This window comes from Numenius arquata, chromosome 3 (assembly GCF_964106895.1).
Source record: "Numenius arquata chromosome 3, bNumArq3.hap1.1, whole genome shotgun sequence".
Lineage (NCBI taxonomy): Eukaryota > Metazoa > Chordata > Aves > Charadriiformes > Scolopacidae > Numenius > Numenius arquata.
The window spans coordinates 38501232-38518076 of record NC_133578.1 but is presented as its reverse complement, the minus strand read 5'-3'; the positions used below and the strand labels follow the sequence as shown (position 1 = coordinate 38518076).

General features: G+C 41.8%; 1 protein-coding gene across 1 annotated transcript in view; it reads right to left on the bottom strand.

Moving 5' to 3' along the window:
* CPS1 (carbamoyl-phosphate synthase 1) overlaps window positions 1-4114 on the bottom strand; it is a 101750-nt gene extending 97636 nt beyond the window's left edge. The window contains exon 1 of the mRNA XM_074145247.1: window positions 3992-4114. Within this exon, the coding sequence (XP_074001348.1) occupies window positions 3992-4114 (123 nt within the window). The remainder of the gene's footprint in view (window positions 1-3991) is intronic.
* Between the last annotated feature and the right edge of the window lie 12731 nt (window positions 4115-16845).

The following is a 16845-nucleotide window of genomic DNA, read 5'->3' as shown; positions in this document are numbered from 1 at the left end:
CACAAAGTCCTTTTGTCTCTACCCTTCTCAGAAGCATCCCCATGTAGTCTCGGATAAATCTCTGTTGTAGTCTCAACTAAAATGTTTCTTACACACACACACCCAGTGTGGGAAACACCGTTTGCAATCTGATTTCTCCCTCCTACACACCAGTAGCTTTACCTTTAGCAGAGCTCCCTATACTCCAGAGAGGCTGCAGGGCTCTTAATAGCTTTGAGGATGGAGACGGCTAACAGAGAGGGTCATGCTGTTGCTGCAGTATCGCTAGATTTTGTGCATTTTCTCAAAGCAACTTGAACAGCTAACTAGTTCAGGTCCCACTTCACTAAGAACTTCACACATGAATTAAACAAAGCACTATAGCAGTTAAAAAAAAAAAAAAAAGGAGAGAGAACATAAAAAAAAACCAGATTAATTTAGTTCCAGTTAGTTCCCTGCTGTAGCAGCCCTTCCCATCTACAGGATGGATGATAAAGATCTGCAAAAACCTCAAAAGATCTGCAGTACAATTTGTTTTTTAAAGCATGTCTGCTATAAACCCCTGTACTGGAAAGGGAACAGGTAATTTTTCATCTTTTCTACTTGCCTCACAGAGTAACCAGCCAAGGCAGTTAAGTTTTTCCCCTCCGAAGAAACCCTTCGGTTTGTCTCGGCAAGGCCAAGTTGAACCCTGAACACTGGGCTGCTGAAGGATTACGAGTTTACCGAGTACTGAAGCCAGGATGGGCACTTATGTACGGCAGAGGCACAGCTGGGATTCAATTTCAGCGCAGGCCAGTTTATTACCCTCCAGTAAGACAATAAAACATCTCATTTCTAAGGCAGGCCATGATTCCATGCAGCATAACAGCCTCTGCCACATTTCTCGGCACACAAATCTGGCTGGCTACATAACAGCCAACATACCAGAAATGCAGAAGAAGCCAAAAGCCACTAGATTTCTTTTACAGTAGAAAGCAAGGTGCCAGGACTGTGCTACATCCACTCTCTCAAGACCAAATAACCAGCAACAAAGGAGGAGTTTTCTCTTTGATAGAAAAATGTCTCTTCTTGTGAGTACTATGCTATCACAGGCTGAAAAAAAAAATAAAATAAAATAAAATAAAAAAAAAATCTCTATCTGGACATTGCTAATGGCCAAGACTTCCTTTACCAATCTTTTTTTTAATATGCATGATTTTCTTTTAGCATATTTGCTTCTTCCTAAAATTAGGAGAAGAAAGAGCAGGAATAAAAAATGAATTAAAAGCAGCGTCTTGGGATATACCAAAGAAGATTCACACTCAGGCTAAATTTAGGGAGAGGCTTTGGATGGGTTCCTTTACCATCCAAGCCAAAGAGAAAGCAAAGCCAGAAACTCAACACAGGTACTATGGTGGAAAAGCCACAGCTCCTACAAAGTGAACTCTTCTTAAGACTGTTCACAACAATGCCACAAATATTTGCTCGTGACAAAAGTCAAAGGAAGAGGAGAAGCTAGCAGAAGTCAGTGAACGCTCAAGGAAATGAGCACCTCTTCTGCCCCACAGCAGCAGCTCACTAAGTTCCCCTATCTCTAGATGAACAGGCCCAGCTTTACCTTCCCTTCAGTTTCACCTCCAGAGGGAGAGGAGTGGAGTAGCTTGTGACTGATCTTTCACCTCCTCACCCATCTCTCCACTTCCCATACAGTCATTTTCTCAGTTACTTTCCACCTGCCTCGAAATGTATTTGAAGAGCCCTTTTACAGTAAGCTGAAGTAGTTTCTAAAGCCAGTGCCCCAAAATTTTCCTCCTCTCCCTCTCATTTCTAACTATATTTTTAGCTTGCTCCTGGTGGTTTTTATAGCTCTCCCAATCCTCTCCTTACCGAGCCAGCTATACTGTTACAAGCCACCTATTTATTGCTTGTACTACTCTTTACATCCCCATTTAACTACATGGGCCTCAGATGAGCATTAAAAGATACAAGCTTTGAGCTGCAGTCTCTCTGCCCATTCCTGAATTATAAAGAAGCTTGATTACCCTGAAACCACTGATGTTAAATACCCCCCAAGAGAGCCCACAGGGCTCTTCGATCTGCTCTCTGTGCCCCTCTTTCACCCGATCTGCTGTCTGTGCCCCTCCTTCACACGTTTCTCCTTCGCTCCTTTAGAACTGAAGGATGGGATGCAATAGGGAAATATGGACCTGCGAGTCCCCACATCTCAGACTGCACACCTATGATGGTGTTTCCCCACATATACTGAGCTTAACTGGACAGAAAACAGTCTTTGGAGAATTATTAGGCACTCTACTAAAACTACCACCTCTCCCTCATGCTCTCTAATACCTATCTTATACATAGGTTAGAAACATGTTTTCATTGCATTTTGTTATGCTCCCTAAAATAGCCCACTGAGAAAAAGCAATAAAAGGAAACTAAACGCTCATTTAAGCCTGCAATAATGGGAGAATGGGATCATTACCTATACTGCCATTAGCCCACACACCTTAATTACTTCACATTTCACTCTTTCTTCAAACTTCTTACAAATATCCGTTACCCCTAATGATGACTGGAACACTAAACCCAGCCATAAGTCACTACTTGGTCGCCTGTCTCACAACTACATTTAACTTCCACACTCTGACGCAAAGCTATGCAATCGGTCAGAATTTTAGGACCACTTATCCTTAAGTTTTCCCTCAGGCCTGCTGCTTTACTGCTGCATAAGTATATTAGAAAGCGTCTCCACTTCTGCTTCTGTACGTCCCATGCAAAAAGGTGTGTAAGCCTGACACTGTCTTAAAGCAAAAGCCCCGGGCCAGGAAAGGCTCAAGGTTTTTGTATTCCAGATTCTGAATTGAAACAGAGTCACGTGGCCCCTGGCAAAGTTGGTGTTAAAAATCTGAGCTGAGATCTCAAGGGCCACACTAGTCACAACACCGGCTCTGTTTTTAAGTGGAGGTGAGACAAAATTAAACTGAGAACTCAGATGCTGAAGGAAGGGATGAAAATAGGGATGCCTTTTTCCTCATGTAGTTTTTCCCTGCAGTCAATTTTTGCTTTAAAAGTAACGGGTCTATTGCCAGGAGCTCAGAGAACTCCTGAAAAATCAGTGGCTGTGGGACAGGCAAGAGAAACCCGAGTCTTCAGTGGACGGAAATGACGCTGATCAGCCCTGTACTCCACCCTGCCAGGTAAGGTGGCATCCACTGGGTACCCCCAGCCCAAGTCTCTAAGAGCTCTTCCCCACCACCCACTGAAACATCACTCCTCCAGTTGCTAATTCTATTACACTGTTGATTCAACAGGATACACAAGAAAGAGTCCCTTTTCAACGCAAAGCGTGTGATGACAAAACACTGCAAGTGCTACAGAATTCACACAGAAAGTCCATTTTCACCACGGTGCTCTGCCTGAGTTACACTAGCAAAGCTGGTCAAATGCAGCTCTTGTATAAGAGCTGAAGAAAGCAGCTAAAGAGCAGAAGACAGTTGGGGAAGTGAACTAAGGGGTTCCTTTCCCAATAAATCAAGAGCTGATACTCTGATGCATTCACAAAGAATTGTCTACCTCTCTGAATAATCTCTGAGTCATCATGGTTTTCAATATGTTGAAAATGGATCCTTTGTGGATCCAACAGGATTAATCACAAGCTTCAAGTGATGCATATTTTAAATATCTAGCTGATTCGTGCTCATATGGACTGAAAGATCTGCTCTGCTAGCTATCAGTCCTATTGAAGGGTGGGGTGTTTCTAAAGAAAATACCACATAATAATTAACTGAAACCCTGAACTTCCACCTTTTGGTGCAATTTACCCTATAATTTCCATTCCAGACTACACAAAAAGTGTGTTTGCTTAGCCAATAAAACTATTTAAGCCAAACAATCCCCTTGCTTAGGGTTCAGACAAATCTCCTTTGGTTCAATTTTATGTGTCTAGGTAAGCCCTGTTATCTGCAGCAAGCTATCTCTCAGCATGCCAAACACATCTCTTAAACCACAGAAGCTCAGTTACTGTTACCTTGATGCTCAACAATCTGGTACCAGTCCTTGAGAAACTCCGGTGATCAGCAGACACATTGCAAAACTCCAATCTGCCTTTCAAAGTCTTCACCACTTTGCAAGCTGTCAAAATCCTTGTCATCTTGAAAGTTGCTGATCGGTAGCTAAAGTTTAAAGAAAACTAGTCAAAACAAAAATCTGCTTGTACGTATTTCTTCAAGATTTGGCACAGACAATACACCCTTGCAGATTTCAGGGGAAGACAACCGAGATACAGCGGGTGCACCGGACTGACCGTACAGCGCTGCCCTACACCTTCCCATTTATTCTGTCACTAAAAGTCTCTGGTGCAGCCCCACCTCCTCCCACCCCTCCTTGGAGGGGTGCTGGCTTAGACACCCTTGCAACACTTCTCTTTGGGTTTGGTCTCTGAGCACTGTCGTAGGGATTGCATCACAGGCCAGACACCAGCTCTGCCTGCTGGAAGACAGCAAAACCTGCTAGAGAAATCACACCCACAGCAACAAAGACAGTCCTCACCCTCTGAAACAAACACTTTACATTTCAGTAAGAGACAAGGAACAGCACCGGCATGTGGTCTCGGCAAATTAAGACAGTCTGTTCATAGTATGCTTTTGAGTGCTCTCCAACGTGTATCTGGGGTCCACACATTAACTAGTGGGACAGCCTGTGACTGCTACAAGCATACTTGTACTAAAAGTAAAGTGGGAAGACCGATCTCTGTGGAAAGCCATAGTCTTTTCACACCATCACTAGAAGCTGTAGCACGGGTCCCAAAGTGCTGCCCCCCTCCCCAAATAAACGGAAGGGACATCACCAGGAAAAATAAATGGCTGCAAGAGAAAAACATTTTTTGGTAAAATTTCAATGGACAACAGCTGACATGGGGTGAAATGTTCCATATGCTATTTCCGAACTGACTACAGACCTTGGTAAATATCACATATTCCCTATAACCCTACACTATAGTCTTCAAAAAGAATCATGTTCCTCATTAGCCAGACATGAAAATGCCTAATGAAGATGAAAGCTGTGGGAGAAGCATGCACATTATTATTCTTCAAGAACTAAAATGATGAAGCGTCTTTTGAAACCCAGGTGATCAAAGTTTCAATTACCTGAGAGCAAGAAAAAAAAAAAAAAAAAAGATATATACAGACTTTTTTTTGCAGCTGGGCATATACTTCTGTAAAGGATTTAGATGACCTTTTCTAATCACCAACAGTAATGATCAGGACTTCTTTGCATACAGTGCTTTGAGATTAGTCTAAATTGATGCCAGTATCACATGAAAATATTTCCTGCACAGTTCATTATAGCACCAGGTCGAACCATCACGTACATAATAAAAGACAGAGAAGAGAGCGCAATGGGTTTGGGTACCCTCTGTGATGTGGAGAGCTTACTGGAGACTTGGACGAGAAACACATAGCAAAGGTCTGAACCCAGATGATTGAAAGAGACAGAGATAGGGTGGAAGATAGACTGGGCGTAGAAGAGCTCACTGTTTTAACATGAGCTTTGGAATCGTGCAGAGCTGGGAGAAGTCAAGCCAAGAATGTTCCCTGGTAACTTGAGTGTGGTTTAGGAAATACATAGCCGTTTTTCCTACAACAAGACAGCTGACAACCGTTCTGATTCATAGAAGGAGCTTGAGAGACATGGATTGCACTTTTTGCAAACAAAAAAAAATACAGGGAACTGGGAAACACTTTAGTTAGCTATTCCTTTTTTTGCTTGGCTCTAGCCTGTAGTGATCCAGGTTGGAGATACACACAGGAGAAGAGATGTACAGAAAGCAAAGGCGTGCTTATAAGTGAATGGACTGCAAACACCTATGGCTTGTACTAGAAAGGTCATCTTAATATACAAACATGCACTCACCCATGAAATTCAGAAGCCAGCTTTCTTCCAAAGTCACATTTCACATTATGTTAGCTTTACACTGCCACAAACGTCATACATAGCATTTGGAAGGTTACAAGCACTACCCTTTGTTACGGCTATACTGACGGGCAACTTCTGCACTCTATTTTACTCTCTGCCAACGTCAGGGAGTTACTCAGGGCCCTCTTACTCCCCCCATCTCACGTGGCAGTTGTATATTAAGAATGAAATGCTCTACGGGGGGGGGACACAAAAATCTACTTTCCTTCATCACCTCCACAGCAAGGATGCCCCATTGACTACTGCTATAGATTTGACCTTGCTGTCTTCCCTTTTTTCATTCATGTTTTATTATCAAAATTGATTAAGCCCACCTCAGACCTTCTGAGATTAGGAAGGTTATCCCTCCAGTGTAAGAACCACTTTAATTTTCAAAGCTTCCACCATCATGGAGGAACTTCCCTCGGCCAAAAAAAGTAAAAAACATCCAAGCTATTTGTCTCACTGCCAATGTGCTAAAAAGAGGCGATGAACTGTTGACTCTTTAAGGCCAGAAAATGTATCAGGTATTCCTGAGAGAAGCCTCAGTTTAGAAAAATCTGTCAACATACAAACAAGCCTTCTGTGGTTTGGACAGATCTTAAGTATGTGCTTTGCTTAACATAAAGACCTTCAAGAAGAGGCAGAATAACTAAGAAACAGGGAATCAATACTGGAAAAGAAACCAACCATAAACAAGTGGGAAAAGGAGAGCAGAGACCAATGGTTTTATGGAGACGCTTAAAACCTGCCTTAAAACTTGCATCGTGTGGGCCCTTTGGGAAAGACAGTTTGGGCAGGGGCTCTGGAGGAAGGGCACCTATCAGATAAATCAGGAATGTAAAGCCATGAAGGCAGAAGATTCACTCAGAGAAGAACAGTTCAAATACTGGGGGGAGGAGGGGGAAGTACTCACAACTCAGGCTTCCTTAACATGGTCTTAGACTTGGCATAGCTGTTTAGAGGAAGGCAGACTGCCTTTTGTTTCATATTCATTTACACTATATTGCACACAGAGAGGGAGCAGGACAAGGAGAGCAAAATACTCATTAAAATGAGGAGCTTTTTCTTCCTGTTTACAAGTGAAAACCACCAGAAATTAAATTCATCCCACAGTCCTGCTGTACCATAAAAATCAAACAAAATCAGTGGTCTGTGGCTTTGTAAATCCCCAGGGCCAAGATATTCAAAGAAAGCTAAGTGCCTACGTTTTCAGAGGCTTAAAACAAACTGCTTGATTTTCAGAAGAGAAGCGTTCAGACCACTGGAGGCCCTGCTTAGGCACCCCAGGACTGGCACCCCAAAATGGAAGCTCCCAAAGCCGCTCACCGCAGCTGGGAAGCTCTGCTATAAGTAACCAAGCTATGCAGGATTTTTCATTTTCAAGTTCTCTATAAAAAGCATGAGATAATTCTGTTCTTACTCAAAAGACAAGAGATCAGGGCCAATTTGTGGGCACGTTGGCCCAGACTCATGTCAGTGCAAGTCTGAAGTAGCTGCCTCCAGCTCAGCGGAACCCCAGTGGCATTAAGTCTCCCCTGCATTGGGATCAGGGTAAAAAGCAGCCCAGATGAATTGCTTGGACTCTTCTTCTTGTAGCTGAGATCAGAGAGGAGTTTTTTTTTTTTTCTTCCCCAGGTGTCCTTCAGATTCTTTTGGAAATCTCTCCTGCCATCTGCCAGGTTGTGTCTGATTTCTGACCATCCTGTCTTGCCCTGACTAAACACATTTCAAAAATATTGAGTGGAAAAGCAGAATAGTTGAAGGTGTCAGCAAAACCGAAATTTTCTGCTGCCACAGGGAACAAGACAAATTCTCTCCTCCATCCCTAGAGCCAGCAGAAAAGCCCTCAAAATTACTTGGAAACCTTGTCTTCCATTTCAAGGCAAGCTCCACTTGCTTCCCAAGGATCTTATAGTAAGACTTTTGAAAGCACCTGAAAAATATTAAGACTTTCCATATGTTTTCTAATCAGGTGTTAGTTCATCAAGCGAGATCACTGCAGTGGATATAACAGTAAGTTTGAGCTAGATAACGTTTTTTGTTCACAGCATATTGCTAACAACTCTATCAAAACCCCATTACCTCAGAGATCATACCTTTTTTTGCAGTATGGGGGGGGGGAAATAAACTGAAGTTATCTTGTTCACATGCAAATGAACTAACAGCATCCAGGCATCCCCTATCACCTGATCCTCTTGGATTGCTACAGGGTAGAAATCAAGCTCAGTTACACTTTCAGATCTGCTGCTTTGAGCCAACCTCAGATCAAATGAAGCATTTCAAGCAAAACCCACAATGTTTAGAAAACATGGTAATTGCGATACAAAGTGCGACAAGCCAAGAATTTCAAAACTAAGGCGGATCTTCACTTGAGTATATATAAAGAAACTGAAAGGAGTAAGAATTAAGTGCAAGTTTTACCCTCGGCTCTCCTGAATTCTGTTATTTAAGCCACATCCAGAACGTGTTTTTTTTTCCCCATAGTTTGTCCTATTTTAGAGGAGGTCTGGGGAAAAGCGTATTTTAAATTTTGATGGGATAGGTCAAAAAGCAGTCTTCAAAACTGGGTGACACATTTTGATTCACCCTTACCCACTCACATGATTGTACATCCTGACATTTTCCTTCTTCCTGAAGTCCAGCCAAACAGTAGCAGTTCATTATTAGAGAACTTCAGCCTTCATATATGAAGCAAAAAAGGTTTGTAGATGTGACCAAAAAAATCTAAGACATGGTTCTGACCTCAGCACAGAAGATAAATTTTAAAAAGTTACATTTCAAATTATAGCAAATTCAAGTCTTGCCAGATCCTATATTTTTCCAGACAGAAATTCTGCATTAGCAGAAATCGATGGTTTCATACATTCATTTAGAATTTCTGGACAGCTAGATATACTGGCTGTGTCCACTCTGCCTGCACAGATTAACTCTCTAGAACTCACACATGGAGATAAAAGTTTTGTGGAAGCATCAGATCTCCTCTGTGTGTGCAGCTCAACAGCACACATCCTTGGAAGACAAGCCTGGCACTGCCCTGCGGTTGGGAATTCATATCACATGAACCATAGTGCATATCCACAGAGATACGGCTGTGAAAGTTCATGAAACCTGGCAGAACGACACATGCAGGTTAGTATGAAGCATGATTTGGGGGAATGGCTAATCCATTCTGCCCCACCTGGGATCTGACAGCTCCTGCCAACTGGTACCTTGACAGAAGTATATGACAGTTTACATATATATGATATAGATAGAAAAAAGATCAAACACTGGCCGTAGCAATCCCTCTTCCCTTTCAGTCTCAAATTTTGAGTAAACAGCAGACATTTGAGCCTGTATGCTCTCTTATTGTTTCAGAGTGCCTTCATGTGGCATAAACATTGATAACCACTTTCTTTGCTTGCCTAACTTAGTGACAAGCCAAATAAACCTTATTAAAAAACCACCTGCTTGATTCCTCAGAGGTGGAGAGACTGGTTGTTATCCAAAAAGCCAAGCATCGCTGATTGTTGACTTTTCTTTTACTTACTATTTTATCATAGACCTGAATCCATTTGGATAAAACTGTGAGCTTTCACCCTCCTATTCCAGTTGCAGTTAAGCATAGAATGGATATGACAGTAGCCCTAGTAAACTAGACTCCACCCTAAACTTTTTTCTACTCTGAGCTTCCCAAAGAATACCAAATTGCGTTTAAACTAATAAAAGACAGGAATGATTGAATATAAACTCAGGTGAGCTATTATTTTAGAAGGAAACAATTCCAAGTGACAAGGCAAGAAGAACAGGAATTAAGAATGGACAGCTCTCAGCTGTCCACTGTGCCCTTATAGGTGTCCTCTTGCTTGTAGCTTGTTTTTCATCCAACTCAGTGCCTTCCTGAGATGCAAACTTGCCCAGTCCTCTCCAGTCCCTAATCCCTTCTACCCCGAGACCTGGATTTTGTTCTCTGCTTCCTTCCACAACTTCTCTGCATGAGTACCATTCTCCCAGCTCCTTGATGTGACTCTCCTGCTCACCACACTCCAGGTATCCTGAAAGCTGCTCTCCCTTGAACGCGCTTCAGAGGAAAGAAGTCACCCTCCCTGTCTACAGAAGTTTAGTTCCCCCCCATTACTGCTCACTTACAGGAACACAACAAAAAGTAAGAATGAACAAATCAATTGTTGCATGTTTGGTTTTTTTTATTTTCTGTGAGTCCTTTCTCATGGAAAACATGCATGTCAGATCTGAGCCCTGAGCCAACATTAACTAATGGAACGCAAATGAATTTGAACAAGATGCTTAAGTCTGAGGTTGGTGAGGGCTTGAGATCCAGTGCAAAATTCAGCCTGTTCTTTCCTCATGGGTCTTCAGCTGCCCAGTCTGAAGAAAACATGGATACATTCATCTTTTCGGATGGAAAACACAGTAACTATAACTTGAAACACCTTCCTAATTCTGACTGAATGCCACTTTTCATTTGGGAGTCCAAACAAACAATAAAGTATAAATATATGTTTTAAACAGAGTTGCTCAAAATCTGATTTTATGAAATACTGCAAGTAGTTACTTGAACTACTGCAGAACATTTTTTTTCTTGTGGTTAGAGAAACACATTTTTCTTCTTTGAAATTAAAATTTTCTTTCTGTTTTGTTTTGTTTTCAAAACACAAGCCAAAAAGCAAATTTCAGTTAAAAGAAAAAAAAAAAAAAAAGACGACTTTCATTGTGGTATTTTAATTGAAATGTCAAAAAGCATCAGAATCAAACTGAGATGCAGTTTCACTTTTCTTCAAAAATAATAGTTCAGTCTAGCTGACAGCTACTAGTGATTTAGTTCTGCAAAGTAAATACGTAGCTGTGGAAACAGACCCTCACACCCAATGCACAGTTTTATAAAATGAAGGAAACGTGCCTCAAAACAACCAAAGTATCCAGGGGCAGCAGCAAATACCAAAGGGATTCAGGATACAAAAGTGGTAATGATCAATCAACAGGTCCTGTGACAGTTTCAGTTAACATCTTACATGATGCTTTTAAAAGCTAATAAAGACCTTTCATTTTGTAAAAGGAAAAAATGCTGTACCAAAATAATTGAAAATATCAAACCACAGCCATGTGGAAGACGGCTTTAAAAAACAAAACAAATCAAAGTTAATTTCTTGTTAATTCTGAATTGTCTACCTTGGCACCTCCCTTCTTTTTCAAATTTTGTGTATAAGCAGTAATCAAGACAGCCTTTTGACGACTAAAGTTTATATATGCTTGACAACAAGACTGTTACGTATCTATCCCCAGGTTAGAGAAAATCCATTTTCAAGGAGATTAAACTTTTCTTTAAGGCTTGAGCAGCCCAGGGTACAGTCACCTGCTGTCTGGGATACGGAGCTCATGCTTCACCCAAACTTGACAGAGATAAGGCTCTTATCTTCCGCAAGAAAAAAAAAGAATCAACGTCTTGAGAATGGGTCAAATTCCATTGCCACTGGGATTAGCAGCTCCCCTTAGATCAGCTGACTTGGAAGAAATATAGAAAACCCTTGAAATACCTGAAGGAGATTGACATTATTCCAAAAGGCCAATTTCCAAAAACCCTTAGTTAGCTAAAACTGAGTGCCACCACCAAGAGCGTTGCCCGAGGACTAATAATGGCTATACAAAGTGCAGTTTGCTCCCAGCGCCCCGACGGAGCGCCACACCTCAAACACAACTCTTATTTTCACGTTGATGCAACCAAGGGAGACCGGCCTCAGGAGTCTTAGAGCTACCCGAGAGGAGTCTGCAGCGTCTGACTTCAGTCCAGAGCGGAACTCTATTTACTGGAAGATGTTTGGAGGCAGCAAGGTTTCTCATTCCCTGACACTTTCTAAAAAGACATTTTTACAAATGGGGGCCAGGATTACGAGTCATCCCTTTTCCCTTGTGATTCCAGAGGCTCGTATATTCCGTTGGTTTGTTCCCAGTGGAACAAGCCCTAAAAATGGCTAAATTGGCTTGACAAAATAAAACAAAAAAGGCTACAGAAACACTGTCTCCCACATGCTACACATTCTTTACACAGCTTAAAAATAATGTGACCTTACAATGCAAGATTATCTACATTTGCTCAAGATTCATCTTATGCTTGCTTCCTTCTGTGGCAGTTCTATTGTGGGTGAATATTTGATAGGTTATCATGCCCCAGTGTGTTTGTTGTAGCAAAGGAAAACAAAATTGACTTGCCCTTGATTAGACTGTAAATAAATAGGCTTTTATCTAGAATGAAGGCTACAACATAAACTGTCCCTCAGCTGCTAATTTATGCATATAAAACTGTATGTGCATTCACGCAGGCACACACTGTGTTCACTGGGCAGTTTTGTTATTTTTCTTTGATGGTCCATTTTTCCAACTCAAACATAACTTCACTAAAATCAAAACTTCTATGACCAAATAGTTTTCATGGGCATTTTGACCAGGGACAGACAATTTGACCCAAGCTTCTCAGGGAACATCTACAGAGGATCTTGGCCAGACCCATCACACACTACCCTGTGGTCTGTGATCTCAGATGTACGACTAGGGAGACCCAGAAGGGAAGTAAGGAATCGAGTAAAGAAAGAAACCATCCATCAGAAGAGATAAGCACCAGATCACAAGAGCATGTTATAGACATATATATTTCTTAGAACAGGTCCTCACAGCCAGGGACTCTGAAATATGATTTACAATAACTGTCCCACCTGCAGGACAGCTACCTGTTCCCTGGACTACAAAAAAACCCAGATAAAACAGGCTCATTGTTCCCAACACATTACTGGGTCACACCTAAAGCCAGGCTCATTTTGAGGAAAAAAGCAGCTCCACTGAAACCGTGGAACACATGATGAATCCCAATGATTAACTTATGGGCTAGTACCTTGAGTATTTAGGTAAAAGTATCATCTCCCAGCCTTATTCAATGAAGCTTGTCCTGAGCAGAAACACTCTACTAATAATATGCTCTAACATTTCTTTTACTGCAACAGATGTCATATTCAGTGACAGGATGTGTAGGAATCGCTCAGAGCTGCATCAGGGAAGGTTCAGACTTGACATTTGGAAGCATTTCTCTACGGAGAGGGTGGTCAAACACTGTAACAGTCTTCCTAGGGAGGTGGTCAATGTCCCAAGCCTGTCACTGTTTAAAAGGCATTTAGACAATGCACTTAATAATATTATTTAAATTTTGGTCAGCCCTGAAGTGGTCAGGTGGTTGGACTGGATGATCATTGTAGGCCCCTTCCGATTGAAGTATACTATATGAGAAGATACAGAAAGTTTTCTACTGAAAGCTTCTTCCCTAACTTCAACAGAATGAAAGTGAGTCAATCTTCCCTTTGATATAAATATATAGAAAAGGAAATGCACAACATTTATCTCCAGCCTAGTTTCTTACCCTTTAGCACCAGTCTATGCAGTGCTAGATGTTCCTGGTTTTGGTGGGAGGGGGAGTTCACATTTCATAGGAGTTACTTAACATGGCCTTGGTCTCTCACCATATATACAGAATCCATGACCAATCAGCATTTTCCTTGTTGCTTCATGCCTGGTGCTCCAGATTGGAAGGATTTGCAAAATTTGTTTGTCTTGTTTCTTCTCCTCACTCCTACTATTTTTATTTTTTTTTTTTCCTTCCCGTGGTTACCCTGGTGGCAAAAAAAAAAAGATCAAAAGCTTTGGCTGTTGTACACTGGGCTATGCACTGAAGCATTTGCTTTAACTTACAGATAGATATGCATTAGGCAGATAGGTGCCTGAGGATGGAGATCTCTCTTTAAATATTGCAGAAAATTCTTGCTATATGAATCTGCAACGTCATTTAACTGGGAAGGGGGAGAAGGAACATGATTTTGACTATCTGAAAAACAATTTTGGGGCAGGAGAACGTAGAAGTTTGAAAAAGTCATTGATGCTGTTCAGGACTTTAAGCCCAGAACTCCAAGACTGTCTATTCAGCTAGTATTTTTATAACAGCAAGGAAAATTTATGAGTGAGTTTAATTATAAGACTATATCATGCTCCATGGGGATGTGAGAGACACTTGATAAAGTTTTATACCCAGCAATACATACTGCTGTACTTCAACAAATACAGCCCTTTACACTAGCATCTTCTGTAGCAAAGCCCCCAGAAATAGGCTCCTCCCCACAAAGACCACTGGGCTTTAAGAAAGTCTAATGCTTTTAAGCGGGGACTTTTCTTGCACACCTTAAAACAGGGCACACAGCCCCAGCAGATGCAAGTGGGACCAGTGCCATAGTCTTTGGGTGCAATCAGGTTGTCCTTTCCCTGAGGATATTCTGTATTGTATGTCCCCATCACTAATTTCACTCTGACAGTCTTGTTAAACAGGCTTTAAATTAATCACCCCATGGGAAGAAGTCACTATGTATCCAAAGGCAACATGGTCCTAGTTCTTCATTCATTGGCAGAAGGACAGATCTTAAATACTGAACCATTTCGTCTCATTCAGCTTCGGGAAAGACAAAGCAGATGATGACTGAGGAAAATTAGGGAGCCCCTGTTCACTTTGATAAGGCCAAGGGAACACAAGATGCTTTTCCTTCTTCCTCTAAGCGTACAGGCCTGCCCCCCATGAGAGCACAGTAACTAACCACAGAGCTGGAGACACCAAAAAGTCCCATCTGGCCAACACTCCTCCAACAGTCCTCTGAAGTGGCTGGTATGTAGTTCCTTGCACAGCCACAGTTGGGACAGTGTCAATATGGTACAGTACTATCAAAAAAAAAAAAACCAAACCACCCTCATCTGTGGATTTGCTTGGCTTAGCCCCACGAGAGTCAAAGCTGGAGCACGAATATATCAAATATACACAGGGGGGGTTTAATGCCTACTTCAATTAAGAGCTCTCAACACAAGGTTTAGTGTTCAGATAGCTAACTTCATGAACAGATGTGGTTACAATATTATCAGATTTTAGTAAAATGAGAAAATTGTAAAGGAGAGTAGTACAAAGGTAGCTTATTTGCTTTCCTGTACTGATTAAAGTAATTTAAATGCTTGGTTTTCCATCTTTATCCACTGCCATAAAAAACACAAAATAAATTATATTCATTAATTTCCACTCGTTATGGATTCCATCATGCTACAATCAATTATAACCAAAGCAATCATAAACTACCACATCCAGAGCAATGAAATTGCACTAACCTGATAAAAATCCACAAGAGCTGAGTACAACCGGAAAGTTTTCATTTCATGTCTCTGATCATAGGGGTCTCAACAACAGCGTGTGCTTAACACAACAAAGATGTGGAGTTGTCTTATACAGACCATGTGGTCAAGAAGAATGACAGAATCATAGAACGGTTTGGGTTGGAATGGACCTTAAAGATCATCTAGTTCCAACCTCCCTGCCAAGAGCTTCAGTTTGACATTTCTGACTTGAGGGAGGAAATAAGGCTTGAAAAATACAGACCCCTCAGAATCGGGAGCACTTAAAAACACGTATCCGTACAGTGAGGTGTCCAAGATCACTGTCTCTTATCATCCACGGTAAGCTGACGTGTTGTCTGTGAAACTCTAGTTCAAGTCTAGCCCAGGGTTGTTCAAATATGGAACAAAAATACATTGAAGTGCTGCTGTGTCTGAACAACTGCATGTTACTGCATCCACTCCCTGTAACACAGGCTTCTTACAAGCATAATCTCCATCTCAGACAGCTGTCCAGATATCAGATGCATGCCTTATTGGCCAGGAGTCTCTCAGTCTACAGAACAGGACCACCAAAGCTGATACATGAAAGCTGAAGCAAGGGAGGAGGTAACTATTTGAAGCATTAGCATCTAGAGTGTCATAGCAGGAAAAAAAAAAAAAAAAAGAAAAAAAGAAAAGAGTTCTCTAAACCAGAGTCCTAGAGGTGAGAAAGCTTATCAAGAGACAACTTTGTAAAGAGGCACTGCTGAATTCTTCCAAGCAATGCAGAAGGGCCACGGGTAACCAGGATACAACTTGCTGCTGTCTGAGCCTCACACAGTCTGCCTCTGAGCAGCAGGAAGTCACAAACAGAAAGCACCGTTTGAACTAAGCACGCAGTATTTAGAAATGATATAGTGGAAAGAACCTATCAGCTGGTAGGCAGTCTGGATGGGAATGTTAGGGGCATCATCCGCAAAAGAGTGCTTTACACAAGTGTTACCTCTTTCCTGTTCCAGTGGGGGAGCCAGCCAGTCATGCACTCCGGCAATCACATTTAACCTTTCCAGCCAACCTAATTCTCTCTCTCCTTCCCTTCTGCCCCTAGCAATCTCCCCGCAGCTGTGGCACACTCAGGAGCGTGCTTTGAAGAATTTGGAAGCTCATTTTGGGCAGCATGGGTCTGATTTCCAGCATCAACAGCAGAAGAAATTGGTCTCAAGCCATGACTTTGGAAAAGACTCAAACTTTTTATTCTGCTAATTCACGTGAAGCTTAAAACCTTTACCCATTCAAATTTCTGGCTTTACCCTAGCCCTCCTCCTCTCCTGACCCTTACCACAACACCTCATCCTGACAAAATATACTCTTTTCATTAGAGCTCTGTCCCTAATACATTTACCCGCACAATCCAGCAGGTAGAACAGCAGTGCTGATATGCTGCGACTGATTCCAGTTTTCTGTTTATGACCATCCTCTCATTATCAGCTTCCTACAACAGATGGACTGTAATTTCATAGGCACAAAAAGATTCAATAACTGGGTGGGAGAGGTTAGGAAGGGCTGCTGCTTCAGTAGCAAGAACCCACAGGAAAAAATAAAATCCAGAGGATTTTGGAAGAAATACGGAGACCTGTGTTTAAGTACCAGCCCGGTATCAGCTATGAGTATAGCTGCAGCTAAGGCAATTCAGACTGCCTTCTATTGCCAATTCTGCCTTTTTTCCAGGGAAATGGGTTCCATGAGAGGCAGCTAAAGATGTGA